Source organism: Pan paniscus, chromosome 2 (genome assembly GCF_029289425.2).
Source record: "Pan paniscus chromosome 2, NHGRI_mPanPan1-v2.0_pri, whole genome shotgun sequence".
NCBI classification, from domain to species: Eukaryota; Metazoa; Chordata; class Mammalia; order Primates; family Hominidae; genus Pan; species Pan paniscus.
Genome location: NC_085926.1, coordinates 167649850 through 167666669, shown reverse-complemented (window position 1 = coordinate 167666669; position 16820 = coordinate 167649850). Strand labels below are relative to the sequence as shown.

The following is a 16820-nucleotide window of genomic DNA, read 5'->3' as shown; positions in this document are numbered from 1 at the left end:
TAGCTCAGCTTCCAAGATGCCCTTACCTGGTGACAGAAGTCTGGGATGCACGAAAGCGGAGCAGCTGGGCACAGTGGGCATGCGCAACATTAGAGGAAGGTGGGCTTTATACCGGAAAAGGTTTTCCTGCGTCTGGACCAGAAGATTTTTAATACGATTATTTACAGCCACTTCAGACGAAAAACCAAGTGATATAATACAAAAATGCTCAGGAGGCGACAGGACTAACCACTTTTACACTTTGATCTTTCCTTCTAGGCTGTACATTATTTTTTCAGTGTTAGCTGGTGAGTCAAATTCATTTTTTAAAACCCGGGACACGTGTTCCACGTGGCAAGGCTTCCATAAAAACATTTGGTGAACGAATAAAGTAACAAAAACTTACAGTTCAGACTCTCAAATTGCTATCATGTCTTTTGAAAGACCGGCATACATTAAGCTAAGGCGTCCCTCAAAAAAAAAACAAAACAAACAACAAAAGAAAACAAAGCGTGATCTCACGCTTTCTTCCAAGCGAAAGGGAAAAAAAAAAAAAGAACTACCCAGCGTGTTTCCGCCCGGTTTCGAACCGGGGACCTTTCGCGTGTTAGGCGAACGTGATAACCACTACACTACGGAAACCCCACTTTGCAAAGTGTCTTGTAAAGTCCTTGATATGTATGTGTCAATGCGCAATTCTCAAGTGATTATTACCGCATTGAGAGGAATGAATATAATGTATTTAAAGAAAAAAACAGAAAAGGAAAAACAGCCTATGCCCAATTGAACAGTGCTGAAACCATTTCAAAAGCTTGAATCTGCACGCACTTTCTTCCAAAGTGCCCGGGTACCGCAGTAGAAACCAGGCACTCCCGAGTTGCCCTTCCTTTGGGTGGCCTTTTTTTTTTGTCTCCCTGGAAAGGCGTTTTATTACACATCCTTTCCGCAGGTTGAGCTGCTCAGAGTCCGAGGCGAAGCAGGGGGCTTTCGTTATTCAGCCGCGAAAAAGCCATCCTTTCAGCTTCTGGTGGAAGGACGTGTAAAATTACTTTTGAATTTCCTCTTTTTGCTTCCGAAGACCAAGCAGAAGTTCTAAATTGACTGCTTGTTTTCAAATTCTCTACAGGGTATGCAGAATCAAACACCAAGATGCGTTTATTGACATGCAATGTACTTTCAAATTTTTCCAAACTTGAATTTCATATGACCTGATAAACTTCACTTTTCCTGCAAAAAGACAGGCACGTCCTTCAGCCTAAAAATCAAGAGTAGCGAATGAGGCTTGCAGATTACACCAGAAGGATAGAAATCGAAATATATATATTTATATTTATTATATATAAATATAAATTTTTATATATTTATTATATATAAATATAAATTTTTATATATTTATTATATATAAATATAAATTTTTATATATTTATTATATATAAATATAAATTTTTATATATTTATTATATATAAATATAAATTTTTATATATTTATTATATATAAATATAAATTTTTATATATTTATTATATATAAATATAAATTTTTATATATTTATTATATATAAATATAAATTTTTATATATTTATTATATATAAATATAAATTTTTATATATTTATTATATATAAATATAAATTTTTATATATTTATTATATATAAATATAAATTTTTATATATTTATTATATATAAATATAAATTTTTATATATTTATTATATATAAATATAAATTTTTATATATTTATTATATATAAATATAAATTTTTATATATTTATTATATATAAATATAAATTTTTATATATTTATTATATATAAATATAAATTTTTATATATTTATTTTATATAAATATAAATTTTTATATATTTATATTTATACATATAATAAATATAAATATAAATTTATATACATTTATATTTATACATATAATAAATATAAATTTATATATATTTACATTTATACATATAATAAATATAAATATATATTTTGATTTATATCCTTGCTTAAATATATAAATATATTTTTATAAATATATAAATATATTTATATAATATGACATATATATTTTATATATACATATATATTTATATAACATATTTTATAAATATATAAATATATATTTATATAATATAACATATACATTTATATATTTATACAATTATATATATTTATAGTTGTATATATTTACATATATTTATACAATTGTATATATGTATATATTTATCAATTGTATATATTTATATATATTTATACAATTGTATATATATTTATATATATTCATACAATTGTATATATATTTATATAAATTATATAAATTTATATATTTTTAAATATTTTATATTTAAATATATATTTATATATATATAAATTTATATTTATATATATTTATATAAATATATATAAATTTATATTTATATATATTTATATAAATATATATAAATTTATATTTATATATATTTATATAAATATATATAAATTTATATTTATATATATTTATATAAATAAATTTATATTTATATATATTTATATAAATATATATAAATTTATATTTATATATATTTATATAAATATATATAAATTTATATTTATATATATTTATATAAATATATATAAATTTATATTTATATATATTTATATAAATATATATAAATTTATATTTATATATATTTATATAAATATATATAAATTTATATTTATTTACATATTTAACCGAGGAACTACTATTTTGTTTTAATTGCGTACATTTTGCTTGGAAATCACAGGAAGAAACACAACAAAGCATTGCCCAAGGTACAGAAACAATAATAAACGTACTTAAAACTCATTTAAATTCCAGCATTTTTCTCCTTCTTTTAGAAGTTTAACATTTCAGAAGCAGACACTGCCTCCCTTCCTGCAACAACTTTCTCCTCTTAAGTCTCATTTTTCCCCAGTTTCAAGGGCGAATTCTAGAACTCCCCGGAACCGCCACTAGTTAACCGGAATTCCGTGGCTTTGGAAAATAAAACTGCTTTTATAGCTCTTCTGGGTATTTGAGAAATGCACTTGTGAAGGGTTAGAGTTGAATCTTTTGATGCGAAAGTCGGGTTTTCCTGATACTGGGATTCCGGGATTCCAGGTGTTGGGGTGGCCCAATTCCTGCGAGAAGCAATAGCGGGCGGGGACATGAGGAGCACGGTGCGTCCAGCGAGTCCTTCCGCCTGGGGCCCTCCCGACCCCCCGCCTGCGCCCCCAGGACTCTGGCCTCACCCGGCCGTGCCGGGGCCTCTGTGACGCGGCGTTCCAGGCACTCGGCCCCGGCCGAGCCCGTAGCTAGAGCGGCTCAGAGACAGGAGGCGGCGGCAGCAGCGGCGGCATGAACCACTGCCAGCTACCGGTGGTGATCGACAACGGCTCGGGAATGATCAAGGCGGGCGTGGCTGGGTGCCGGGAGCCCCAGTTTATCTACCCGAACATTATCGGCCGCGCCAAGGGCCAGAGCCGCGCGGCCCAGGGCGGGCTAGAACTCTGCGTGGGCGACCAAGCTCAGGACTGGAGGAGCTCGCTGTTCATCAGGTACCTCCTTCTCCCAGCAGGCTGCTGAGGCTGGGGAGGGTGGTGTGGGGTGGGGGTGGGGTAGGGTGGGGTGGGGGTGGGGAGGGTGGGGTGGGGTGGGGCTGGGGTGGGGCTGGGGTGGGGTGGGGTGGGGCTGGGGAGGTTGGCGGGGCGTGGGGCTGGGGAGGTTGGCGGGGCGTGGGGCTGCGGAGGTTGGAGGGGTGGGGCTGGTGTGGCTGGGGGCGGCGGGGCTGGAGCTGTTGTGGGGGGTGGGGCTGGGGAGGTTGGGGGGTGGGGCTGGGGTGGCTGGGGATGGGGCTGGGGTGGCTGGGGGTGGGGGGACTGGGGGTGTTGTCGGGGGGCAGGGAAGGACCCCAAAGGAGGTGCGCAATGGGGATAGAAAGGATAAGAAAGCCGGGAGCTGGAAAGCCCCATCCAGCTGGAATTACTACAAACGCACGGGCCACAAATCTCCAAGGGTACCACACATGTAAAAACTGAACATTTTGCTCTCTGTGGCTATACAAATGTATTAAAACGTATAAAGTTATCGAACGAATTCATTTAAGAATATTAACTCATGGTCCCTTTTGTCACTTGGATTATTCTCTTCAATTGACATTTAAACTATACTATAATGTGGACATTTCCCAATTTTTTAAAAGTCACAAGGTTCCAAAGGACAGAGAAAATGGAAAGCAACGAAAATTGCAGAGGTAGGCCGGGCGCGGTGGCTCACGCCTGTAATCCTAGCACTTTGGGAGGCCGAGCAGGGCGGATCACGAGGTCAGGAGTTCGAGACCATCGTGGCTAACATGGTGAAACCCCGTCTCTACTAAAAATACAAAAAAATTAGCCGGGCGTGGTGGCGGGCGCCTGTAGTCCCAGCTACTCAGGAGACTGAGGCAGGAGAATGGCGTGAACCCGGGAGGCGGAGCTTGCAGTGAGCTGAGATCGCGCCACTGCACTCCAGCCTGGGCAACAGAGTGAGATTCCGTCTCAAAAAAAAAAAAATTGCAGAGGTAAGTAGCTGTGCTATTTTTGGCTGACACTTACCTTCTGTGAGAGGCTGTGGCAGTTATTGCCCATTAAGGGGTATTGGTAATAAACGCGGGGAATTAACTGAGGGTCGAAGACAATAGAAACTAGAAAAATAAAAAGCTGTCATTGATCTTATTGCTTTCCCTACAGTTACCCACTGGAGCGTGGTCTCATTACTTCATGGGAGGACATGGAGATCATGTGGAAGCATATCTATGACTATAACCTAAAGCTGAAGCCGTGTGATGGCCCAGTCTTGATTACTGAGCCAGCGCTGAACCCACTGGCCAACCGGCAACAGATCACGGAAATGTTTTTTGAGCATCTGGGTGTTCCTGCCTTCTATATGTCCATCCAGGCTGTGCTGGCTCTCTTTGCTGCTGGCTTCACTACTGGCCTTGTGCTGAATTCAGGTGCTGGGGTTACCCAGAGTGTGCCCATCTTTGAGGGTTACTGTCTGCCTCATGGTGTGCAGCAACTGGATCTGGCAGGCCTTGACCTCACCAACTACCTCATGGTGCTAATGAAGAACCATGGTATCATGTTGCTCAGTGCTTCAGACAGAAAGATTGTTGAAGACATCAAGGAGACCTTTTGTTACGTGGCAATGAACTACGAAGAGGAAATGGCCAAGAAACCCGATTGTCTAGAGAAAGTTTACCAACTACCTGATGGGAAGGTCATCCAGCTCCATGACCAGCTCTTTTCTTGTCCAGAGGCCCTCTTCTCTCCGTGTCGTATGAACCTTGAGGCCCCTGGCATTGATAAGATATGCTTCAGCAGCATAATGAAATGTGATACAGGCCTGAGGAATTCCTTCTTTTCCAATATTATCCTTGCCGGGGGATCAACCTCTTTCCCTGGTTTAGACAAGCGGTTAGTTAAGGATATAGCAAAGGTGGCTCCTGCCAACACCGCTGTGCAAGTTATAGCTCCTCCAGAAAGGAAAGTATCAGTGTGGATGGGAGGTTCTATTCTTGCATCCTTGTCTGCCTTCCAGGACATGTGGATCACTGCTGCAGAATTTAAAGAAGTTGGACCTAACATAGTACACCAAAGATGCTTCTGAAATACAGATAAAATGGTTGGAAGAAAATGTTTTGAGTATATGTGACAGAAAACTTTGGATATTATATGTTTCTGGGAGAAGAGAAAATACTTCACCTATTGGGATGCCAATATTTCTGTTGTATTTCTATAATGGGTTCGGGGGATAATAATGGTGAAGCTCAAGAACAGATGTCTATTGAGTAGAACCAAGTTAAAATAATGTTTCCCATAGTGTTTCTTCTATAACTTGACGTTGGTGAGCTTATATTTCCCTTGGAAGAGAGCATTTGTGGTACAATATGCTATGTGCCAAATGAGTGATAAGATTTAAGCTTATTGAAGTTTAGGGAAAGAAGGTTGCTGTGGTGAGGAACGAGACTCCATAGCAGAGGTATGCCATCATGGAAGGGGTGGCATTGGGATGGAGGGCAGATATCCAGGCAAGCATACTAAAATGAACAAGTTGCTAAAGATGAGAATGAACAAAGCATATTCAGGGCATGTTTAATAGACTGATTTTGTTTTTAAAATTTTTGTTTATGTATGTATTTATTCATTTATTTAGTTTTAGAGGCAGAGTCTTGCCCTGTGTCCCAGGCTGGAGTGCAGGAGTGCAATCATAGCTCACTGCAGCCTCCAACTCCTGGGCTCTGCCCTCAGCCTCCCAAGTAACTGAATCCACAGATATGCACCACCACGCCTAGTTTAGACTGATTTTGTTCAAGTCAAGAGCTCATATAGAGCAGAACAAGCACTATGACTAGCAAGGTTAAGCGAAGGCCAGGGACTGAAAGGCTTAAAGTGCTAAATATCCAATATGCAAAGGAGAGAAATTAAAGCTTTAAAAGCAGGAGCCATAAGGAAACTATGTTATGATGAATGTGATAGTTTGGAGAATAAATTGAATGAGGAAGGCCCTGGAGATTTGGTGATCAGTTAGAAAGTTACTAGTCCACATATAAAGTGCCAAGTCTTGTACTCAAGATTATAAGCAATAGGAATTTAAAAAATTATGAAACCTGACAAGATTTAGTGCCTACTTAGATATGAAGGGGAAAGAAGGGTTTGAGATAATGTGGGATGCTAAGAGAATGGTGGTAGTGTTGACATATAACTCAAAGCATTTAGCATCTACTCTATGTAAGGTACTGTGCTAAGTGCAATAGTGCTAAAAACAGGAGTCAGATTCTGTCCGTAAAAAACTTTACAACCTGGCAGATGCTATGAAAGAAGAAGGGGATGGGAGAGAGAGAAGGAGGGAGAGAGATGGAGAGAGAGATATTTTACTTTTCTTTCAGATCGAGGACCGACAGCGACAACTCCACGGAGTTTATCTAACTGAATACGAGTAAAACTTTTAAGATCATCCTGTCATTTATATGTAAAACTGCACTATACTGGCCATTATAAAAATTCGCGGCCGGGTGCGGTGGCTCACACCTGTAATCCCAGCACTTTGGGAGGCCGAAGCGGGTGGATCACTTGAGCCCTGGCGTTTGAGACCAGCCTGGGCAACATGGTGAAACCCCCGTCTCTACTAAAAACACAAAAACTAGCTGGGCGTGGTGGCAGGCGCCTGTAATCCCAGCTACTCAGGAGGCTGAGACACGAGAATCGCTTGAACCCGGGAGGCAGAGGTTGCAGTGAGCCGAGATCACGCCACTAGACTCCATCCAGCCTGGGCGAAAGAGCAAGACTCCGTCTCAAAAAAAAAAAAATCGTTACAATTTATGGTGGATTACTCCCCTCTTTTTACCTCATCAAGACACAGCACTACTTTAAAGCAAAGTCAATGACTGAAACGCCTTTCTTTCCTAATAAAAGGGAGATTCAGTCCTTAAGATTAATAATGTAGTAGTTACACTTGATTAAAGCCATCCTCTGCTCAAGGAGAGGCTGGAGAAGGCATTCTAAGGAGAAGGGGGCAGGGTAGGAACTCGGACGCATCCCACTGAGCCAAGACAAGATTCTGCTGTAGTCAGTGCTGCCTGGGAATCTATTTTCACAAAGTTCTCCAAAAAATGTGATGATCAAAACTAGGAATTAGTGTTCTGTGTCTTAGGCCCTAAAATCTTCCTGTGAATTCCATTTTTAAGGTAGTCGAGGTGAACCGCGTCTGGTCTGCAGAGGATAGAAAAAAGGCCCTCTGATACCTCAAGTTAGTTTCACCTTTAAGGAAGGTCGGAAGTAAAGACGCAAAGGCTTTCCCGGACGTGCGGAAGGGCAACGTCCTTCCTCATGGCCGGAAATGGAACTTTAATTTCCCGTTCCCCCAACCAGCCCGCCCGAGAGAGTGACTCTCACGAGAGCCGCGAGAGTCAGCTTGGCCAATCCGTGCGGTCGGCGGCCGCTCCCTTTATAAGCCGACTCGCCCGGCAGCGCACCGGGTTGCGGAGGGTGGGCCTGGGAGGGGTGGTGGCCATTTTTTGTCTAACCCTAACTGAGAAGGGCGTAGGCGCCGTGCTTTTGCTCCCCGCGCGCTGTTTTTCTCGCTGACTTTCAGCGGGCGGAAAAGCCTCGGCCTGCCGCCTTCCACCGTTCATTCTGGAGCAAACAAAAAATGTCAGCTGCTGGCCCGTTCGCCCCTCCCGGGGACCTGCGGCGGGTCGCCTGCCCAGCCCCCGAACCCCGCCTGGAGGCCGCGGTCGGCCCGGGGCTTCTCCGGAGGCACCCACTGCCGCCGCGAAGAGTTGGGCTCTGTCAGCCGCGGGTCTCTCGGGGGCGAGGGCGAGGTTCAGGCCTTTCAGGCCGCAGGAAGAGGAACGGAGCGAGTCCCCGCGCGCGGCGCGATTCCCTGAGCTGTGGGACGTGCACCCAGGACTCGGCTCACACATGCAGTTCGCTTTCCTGTTGGTGGGGGGAACGCCGATCGTGCGCATCCGTCACCCCTCGCCGGCAATGGGGGCTTGTGAACCCCCAAACCTGACTGACTGGGCCAGTGTGCTGCAAATTGGCAGGAGACGTGAAGGCACCTCCAAAGTCGGCCAAAATGAATGGGCAGTGAGCCGGGGTTGCCTGGAGCCGTTCCTGCGTGGGTTCTCCCGTCTTCTGCTTTTGTTGCCTTTTATGGTTGTATTACAACTTAGTTCCTGCTCTGCAGATTTTGTTGAGGTTTTTGCTTCTCCCAAGGTAGATCTCGACCAGTCCCCTCAACGGGGTGTGGGAGAACAGTCATTTTTTTTTGAGAGATCATTTAACATTTAATGAATATTTAATTAGAAGATCTAAATGAACATTGAAAATTGTGTTCCTTTAATGGTCATCGGTTTATGCCAGAGGTTAGAAGTTTCTTTTTTGAAAAATTAGACCTTGGCGATGACCTTGAGCAGTAGGCTATAAGCCCCACAAGCTTAGCGTTCCAATAACGGAACACTAGGCATAATGAAGGAAAAGAAATTTATTCCACACCCCCCCCCCAACCCTCCCAGCCGGCAGTCTCCCACAAGAATTGGCTCTGATTTCCTTTAAGAAAATAAGCTAATGGCCCACTAGGTTGAAAGAAACAAACAGGCCATTCCGCCCACTTATCACGACAAGGTAATTCCGTCCCAAATCCATACCTTCAATTCCTTAGGATCATCTGGGGGTAGTTGCCAAGAGAGAGAGCAGCCAGGGGTGTGTATATAAAGGCCCACCTTTAGGGTGATAGCCTGAATCCTGATGATTGAAAGTCAGAAGTCAAGACCATGTCAGTAGATTTATGAACGTGTATATTTGTAGCTTTTTAACCTATTACCTAAGTAGGTCCCCTGGAATTGTCTAGCAGATACATTTCTTAGCACTATTAGAATTAAGAAATGTAAAAAAACCTCTAGAGTCCACTGTTGCTGGTAATGTTCTCTAAATAAGGAAAAATACTTTTCCTATCAGCATGGTTTTGTGGAAAAGTAAGGAATGATTTTGCCAAGAACTTGTCTAGAGTCTTGAAGTAGCTCAGCTTCAGTAAGCCTAACTTTACTCAAGGTGATCTAAGATCGCTTTTTCTTCTCTTTCTTTTGAGACGGAGTCCCACTCTGTCACCCAGAGCTGGAGTGCAGTGTCCCCATCTTGGCTCACTGCAACCTCTGCCTCCTCGGTTTCTAGCGATTTTCTCTCAGCCTCCCGAGTAGCTGGGTTTACAGGCACACACCACCATACCCGGCTGATTTTTTTGTATTTTTAGTAAAGTTGGGCAGGCTGGTCTCGAACTCCTGACCTCAGGTGATCCGCCCACTTCTGCCTCCCAAAGTGCTGGGATTACAGGCGTGAGCCACCGTGCGGGGACTAAGATCCCTTTTTCAAGGGCGGGGACTCCTTGAACTACAGACAAGTGCATGTCTTTTGTTCTTACTCCATCTAGTGGTACTTTTGCTTCTCCACATTTACAACATTTGTGGTGGTGCAGGGCCGTGAAGCAAGAATGGCCACAGACTGGGAATGTTTTTCTTTCATTTTTAAAAAGAAAATAGTGATTTAATACATTCAATTTAAAAATAAGTCCATAGTTGTTTTCTAGCTCATATTTGAAGTCGTCCCTCTGACATGTCTATTACAAACAGTCCAAAGGACAATTCTTAGTATTATAAATATTAAATTTATTGTTTCTTTTTGGTAAAATGATTAAGTTATATAATTCTGGAGTAAAGACGGCCAGTCATCCTGGATGACCATACAGGTCATCCAGTGAGATAATTTATGTGAAAACTTTCTGTACATAATAATTATTGCAAAAGTGACTTCTTACTGCCACCGATTTGAGTGACTCTAGCAGATGAAGAAACTGCTGCGGAGAGGGGTTTTAGTTACTTGCCTAAGTTATTTACTTGCCTAAGTTAATTTTTTTGCAGAGTTGTGACCAGAAGCTAGGCTTCCCAAGTTCTAGTCCAGTGTTCTGTTCACTGTATTGCACCCTAAGTCTTTGTTGGTTAACCTGGGGCAGATGGTTAGCATTAACTCCATCGTCACTTTCTGGTTTAAAATAAAATAACCTCCTTAATGGTTGTAACCTTGGTTTCCACCCCACATCCACTCCCACCCTAACACTCTTCGATGTGATTTTGTGCTGTGTGTGTTTCACTTTTTTACAAGTACAGTTGATTCTAGTTATTTGCAGTAGTTACATTCTGTGAACACTGGATTAGTGAATACTGAACCATTGCTCCCAGAGGAATTACGGGATTAGGTTTCTGGGAACATTCGGTCACAACATTTTTGTCAAAGAATCGATACATAATCTTGTGTGTGTTTCTGTTAAAGACATCCTAAAGTGTGTTGTTGATTCATTAGCACTGAACTCATATTCAACAACACTATCACTTAAGCCTGAATGAAGGCTAACACAAGTATTTTTTTTCTGTAAGACACATCACAGCTTTCTTGTGCTTAGGAACGCTAGACAGCACTTAAGCACTATGATTGGGGGTCATTTTAAACAGCACAGTCACCAACTAAAAGCATACAAATGTGAAAAACTTGCCATTAAATAGACCAGAAATAGGACACTTGTTTATAGTGTCCTTTTTGGACTACAAGGGTAAAAGAGAACCTATGTGTTGGGGAAATCAAACTTTTCAGGGCTCTGCACATGCCCATGAATGACTATGAAAGCACTGCAGGTATTGCTTTTGAGATTATAAACAATTTCGGTGACTAGGTGAATCCACAAATACAGAATCTATGAATATTGAGGGTTGACTGTACTTCAAGGTCTATGTGACAGCTGTATCTGAGAGAGACTACAGATGTCCACATGGTTCCTGAGGTACTTAGGGCTTGTTTCATGCCTTTTATATTATTTAAACCAGTGATTCTCAAAGGGGTATAGTGAGAGAAAGGGTATATGAAGTTTGCAAATGACGATACTTGTTCTCTTTGTTTTGTTACTTAGGTTGTATTTCACATGAAGGATGTGAGAATTTTATGCGTATGAAGGAAGCATTAGCTTTAAAAATACTGAGAAACATGCTTTTTCTTTTGTCCTTCAGAATGAGGGGCTTCCTTTGTAAGGTCTGGAGTTGGTTATGGGTTTTGACTCTGAGGATGACATTGAGTTTTAATTCAGCTTGTCCTGGTTCTGCAGTCAAAAATTCCATGTTAGCCTGGCTCGAGACTGAAGAGACAAATAGATGGCACAGGCACAAGCGTGTGTACACATGCACCCACCCTCATACAAAGTGTAAGGGAGGAGTGGTTTTAAACTAAGATGAGAATGAAGTGACAAAAGGTAACTGTCATTCCTTCATGTTCATTCTTTTAAGGTAATAATATGTGATGGAAGTAAAAACAGCGAAAATACCCAAGAATTAGCCCAGGATATGCAAATTTAAATGTCTGCAGTGGACAGAAAGGAAACAAAGAAGTGAATCACACCGGGAATAAGAAAATGGAGACTATAGAGATGGTAGGGAGAATGAGCTTCCCGTTTTAAGGAGGCAGCAATCTTACAGAAATTGAGCCTAAAATTGTCAGTATTGCAAGAGAAGACAAAAATTCAGATTTTTATGTCAACACCACTGATTATAGAATGTTGGTAGCTAAATTGAAATAAAATTTAAATATTATATAAGTGCATAGTAAAGAATTTGGATGGCTTTTGTTCCTGAACCCTGGGAAGTAGCCTCTAAACCCTTGGAATTCACCAAGAATGGTGGGAGTGTCTTTTCTTGGTAGGCCTCTTGGACTAGACCCAATAGTTTACACTAACGAGATGACTCATGACTGGGGGGTTGGTCAGCCATGTGATTAGAGTGTTGGGGCTTTGGGCCCCATGATACTAGCCCAACCTCTTGAGAGACTTGGAGCCACATGTCTGAACCATATGACTAGTGATTCATCCAATCATGCCTGTAATGAAGCCCCAATAAAAACTCTGGACACACTGAAGCTTGGATGAACGTCCGTGGTTGGCAGTACTCAGTGTGCTAGGAGGAAAATGTGTCCCTGAGGACATGAGGAGAGGGACAATGGAACCTTCTTTCTGGGACCCTCTCAGACCTCACTCTATGTGTCTCTCCCCTTGGCTGGTTTTGATTTGAATCCTTTTGCTATAATAAAACCATAATAATAACTATAATAAACATCCTTTTGCTATGATAAAACTGTAATAAAACCGAAATAACACTTTCCTGAGTTCTCTAAGTCATTCTACTGAATTATGAAACTTGAAGGGGTAGTGGGAACCCCTAAATTTGTAGGCAGCTTGTCAGATGTAAGGATGGCCTGGGGACCTCCTAGCTTAGGTTGTTGATAGCTGAAGTCATTGCAATGCACCAATCAAAAAACCTTTTGAGATAAAATCTGGTCTATTATAGGCTATTAATTTGCGACCTTTGGCCTAGGCAAATTTAAGCATTCCTGAGTGCTTTCTCTAGAAGGGTGAGGGTTTGGACCATCCTACCAGTTTGAGGCCTACCCAAAATAAATGTATTTGAGAGGAGTTTACACTGGTGGTATCTGTTATAGGTTTCTGGGAATATCACTAAAGAGAAGTTTCAAAATTAAATTTTAATAATATTCTGAAAATAGTAGTGCTAATCCTTCACGTATAGGGGTTAGGGTATTTCTTCCAGTGGTTCTGCCTGAGGGGTGGGCCTGTTTTTCAGTGTCCATTCTGTCAGTCGTTATGGGATGTGAAGAGGGTTCCAAGGGTTCCACCATCACTCGGTGGAAATGAGGCAACTTTTCCCATATTTTTCCTTTACTCTGGTTTGTATCTCCCCTCCTAGGTAGGTATCAAAGTATATATGGTCTTCATTTGTGTTGCCTCAAATTCTCATTTCTTCCTTGATATAAAAAGGAAACAGGAAGACATTGAAGTAAGGATATTATTGTCCTGTACTTTTACCCTGTTCTAACCTAGCTGAGGGAATCTAGCATAAGTCACGCAACTTTACATTCCACATGTGTCAACCGGATGTACTAAGACTTCCCTTGAAGGGTGGTTGTGGGGAGAATATATGAGTAATGTATATGACAGCAACTGGTATTATTAATGAGAGGAGAAGTCTGTCTTACTCTTTACTTTGCAAGTAATGATTTTACAGCGCTCTGATGAGTATGTTGTAGTTACTCCGGCAGGAAGTGGTATTGACTTGGGTATGTAGTTAAGAGATATATGGAGAAGGGTGGAAGTGCTAATGGTTTGTGAATTTTTAAAATAACACCAATTATGAACTTGATGCACACCTGCAGCTAGAATCTTTCTCTAGATGATGTTTGACTATCATTTTTTTTTTTTGTCTTGGGGCTCTAGGTTTTCACTTTGGTGATATTTATGTGTGTACTATGGCTGTCTATATAAGTGTTAAAAGGCATAATTATAGTTATTAAAAACAATTTAAGGAAAACAGAAAAATGCAATAATGAAGAAATACAAATATTGACTTTTTTGTATGATCAATGAGGATATTATAACTAAAATGAAAAACATTATACATATCAGTTGCAAAAACAGTTACATTCCCCACAATCTTTTTAAAAAATGCGAGTAGTTTGCTAAAGTGAACTGGGTGACTTATTTTCAACCTTGGAAGAAAAACTCAATTAAAGCTACATTTGAACTGTAATGGCACCAAGGAGTTCAACTTGACCTCATATGCCAGATTATAATCATCTTTCAAGTGTACAAACAAGGAAGCGTAGTTATCAAAGAATGAGAAATACGTTTGTTCAAAGACCATTTACTGCTTTAACAAGAGGTGAAAGCTTGCCAGAAATATATAAACACCTACCCCAGTGCTATTCATAGGCTTAACATGTTCAAAGACTTGGGGGCGGAGGGGGGGCAATTTAAAAATATCTTTGAAGTTGTGGGTATTCATCATCATATCTAATAATGCTTACTTTCTAGAGCCCCTCTCCAAGGAGGGCAAAGCAATTTATCTGACTTATTTTCATGACATCCTTGTGAGATAAGGCAACCACCATTATCTCCCTTTTGCAAATGGAGAAACTGAAACGTTGGGAGGTAAAATCACTTGAAGAAGGTCAGTAGCAGGCCCAAGAATGTAAATACACACATTTAAGCTTTTAACTGCTATTTTACTTTACAGAAAACTAAACAAACAAAAAATAATTTTAAAAAAATCACATACTTTTTCATTCTCTTTTTAAGTTAAAGAATAATTACTCATCTATCAACTTTTCCTTGGTAAGGAAAACTGTTTAAATGGCTTTTCACAATAACTGGAATCTTATTATACTGGAATGAATGAACCATTTGCAAAGTTGTGATGTTCATTTAACAAACACTAAATACCTAGTCTGCAACATGTTGTATTGTTCAGGGTATTGAGACTTCAAAGGTGAAACATATATTCCTCATCTTTAAAGGTCTTCCTGGAGAGAGAGATTCTATAAGCAAATTATATGGTGCAGTCTCATGTTATTTAAATTTACTAAATTCATCATTTTATCCCCCAAATCTATTTTTTCTTCCCTTTCCCCTTCCCGTAAATGCTACTGCTACATCCAGGAGCTAAAACCAGTCTTCTGGGCACCACTGCTGATGTCTCATTTTCCCCGCACCCTGCCGTGTCCTCTGGTCTATTTTTTTTTTTTTTGAGATTGGGTCTTGCTCTGTTGCCCAGGCTAGAGTGCAGTGGAGTGACATAGCTCACTGCAGCCCTGAGGCTGAGGTGCGAGGGTCACTTGAGCCCAGGAGTTAGCACAGAGGCAAATGCTAAGTAATCTAATTAATAATGCTTTGTAATTTTTTCAGTTACAAAATTAATGTGACAATATCATAAAAAAAGGTGAGAAATAGAGGGACTACAGATGTGCACCACCAGCCTAATTTTTAAAATAATTTTTTTGAGAGTCAGGAGCTTGCTATATTGCCCAGGCTGGTCTTGAACTGTTGGCCTCAAGTGATCCTCCCATTTTGGCTTCATTTCTACTACCTTAATCTAGTTCACTATCTTTTTTTTTTTTTTTTTTTTTTGGAGAGAGAGTCTTGTTCTGTTGCCCAGGCTGGAGTGCAATGGTGTGATTTTGGCTTACTGCAACCTCCACCTCCCAGGTTCAAGTGATTCTCCTGCCTCAGCCTCCCAAGGAACTGGGATTACAGGCACGTGCCACAACGCCCAGCAATTTTTGTATTTTTAGTAGAGATGGGGTTTCACCACGTTGGCCAGGCTGGTCTTGAACTCCTGACCTCAGGTGATCCACCTGCCTTGGCCTCCCAAAGTGCTGGGATTACAGGTGTTAGCCACTGCCCCAGCCCAGTTCACCATCTTCTACAAAGACCTGACAGGTCTTTCTACTTCTTATCTTGCCTCACACCCATTACCAATTCATTCTTCACAACGAAACTAGAGTGATCTTATTAAAAGGCTAACTGAGCCATGTTTTTTCTCTTCACAACACTTTAGTGACTTCATGTTGCACTTGGAATAAAATCCAAAATTCTTATCAAGGCTTTGTATAATCTGGCCCCCTGCTTACCCCTCTGTGTCCCCACCCAAATCTCAACTTGAATTGTATCGCCCAGAATTCCTATGTGTTTTGGGAGAGACCCAGGGGGAGGTAATTGAATCATGTGGGCCAGTCTTTCCCATGCTATTCTCGTGATAGTGAATAAGTCTCACGAGATCTGATGGGTTTATCAGGGGTTTCCACTTTTGCTTCTTCTCTCATTTTCTCTTGCTGCCGCCATGTAAGAAGTGACTTTTGCCTCCCACCATGATTCTGAGGCATCCACAGCCAGGTGGAACTGTAAGTCCAATAAAATCCCTTTTTCTTCCCAGTCTCGGGTATGTCTTTACCAGCAGTGTGAAAACAAACTAATACACCCTCTTCTTTTCTTGCACTGTGCTTCAGCCACACCAGCCTCCTTTGTACCAAGCTCTCATCCTGGGTTCTCTGCTTAAATTGCACTTGTAGTTCCTGGCCCCTTCTCTCCTCCTCAAGTCTTAACTTAGATACCACCTCCTCAGAATCCTCTCTGACCCCCTTTTGAAGCAGGTTACCCCTCCTCTTATGATCTTCTGTTGATTACCTTTATAACATGTTTTCCTAATTTGCAATAAATTATTTGCTTATCTGTGTTCTTCACTGGGTTATAAGGATAGGGGCAGAACCCAAGTCATTGAGTTCATTGACAGATCCCAGGTGCCTAGTACATAACAGGTGCTCAATAATTGTTTGTTGAATGCATGATGGAGTGCTGTTGGGGCAGAGAACAGACCAGCTAATTGTAACTATGATTTCACCAGCACAGAGGCAAATGCTAAGTAGATATCTGTAAT

The 16820-nt window shown here is 40.7% G+C and overlaps 1 protein-coding gene and 1 non-coding gene across 2 annotated transcripts; one reads left to right on the top strand and one right to left on the bottom strand.

Annotated features, from left to right (window-relative positions):
- Positions 1 to 548: 548 nt before the first annotated feature.
- Positions 549 to 621, bottom strand: TRNAV-AAC (transfer RNA valine (anticodon AAC)). The gene has a single exon. It is a non-coding gene; the product is annotated as a tRNA-Val (tRNA).
- Positions 622 to 3001: 2380 nt separating this feature from the next.
- ACTRT3 (actin related protein T3) lies at positions 3002 to 6125 on the top strand. Its single transcript, XM_003817680.6, has 2 exons — positions 3002 to 3525; positions 4696 to 6125. The coding sequence occupies exons 1-2, from the start codon at positions 3326 to 3328 to the stop codon at positions 5612 to 5614; spliced, it is 1119 nt and encodes a 372-aa protein (XP_003817728.3). The 5' UTR covers positions 3002 to 3325; the 3' UTR covers positions 5615 to 6125.
- The last annotated feature ends 10695 nt before the right edge of the window (positions 6126 to 16820 follow it).

What these genes read in the sequence shown, in the direction of transcription:
- ACTRT3 (XM_003817680.6), top strand. Translation starts at nt 3,326, where the DNA reads ATGAACCACTGCCAGCTACCGGTGGTGATCGACAACGGCTCGGGAATG. An exon ending in AGGAGCTCGCTGTTCATCAG is followed by an intron (nt 3,526 to 4,695) that starts GTACCTCCTTCT and finishes CTTTCCCTACAG; the next exon opens with TTACCCACTGGAGCGTGGTC.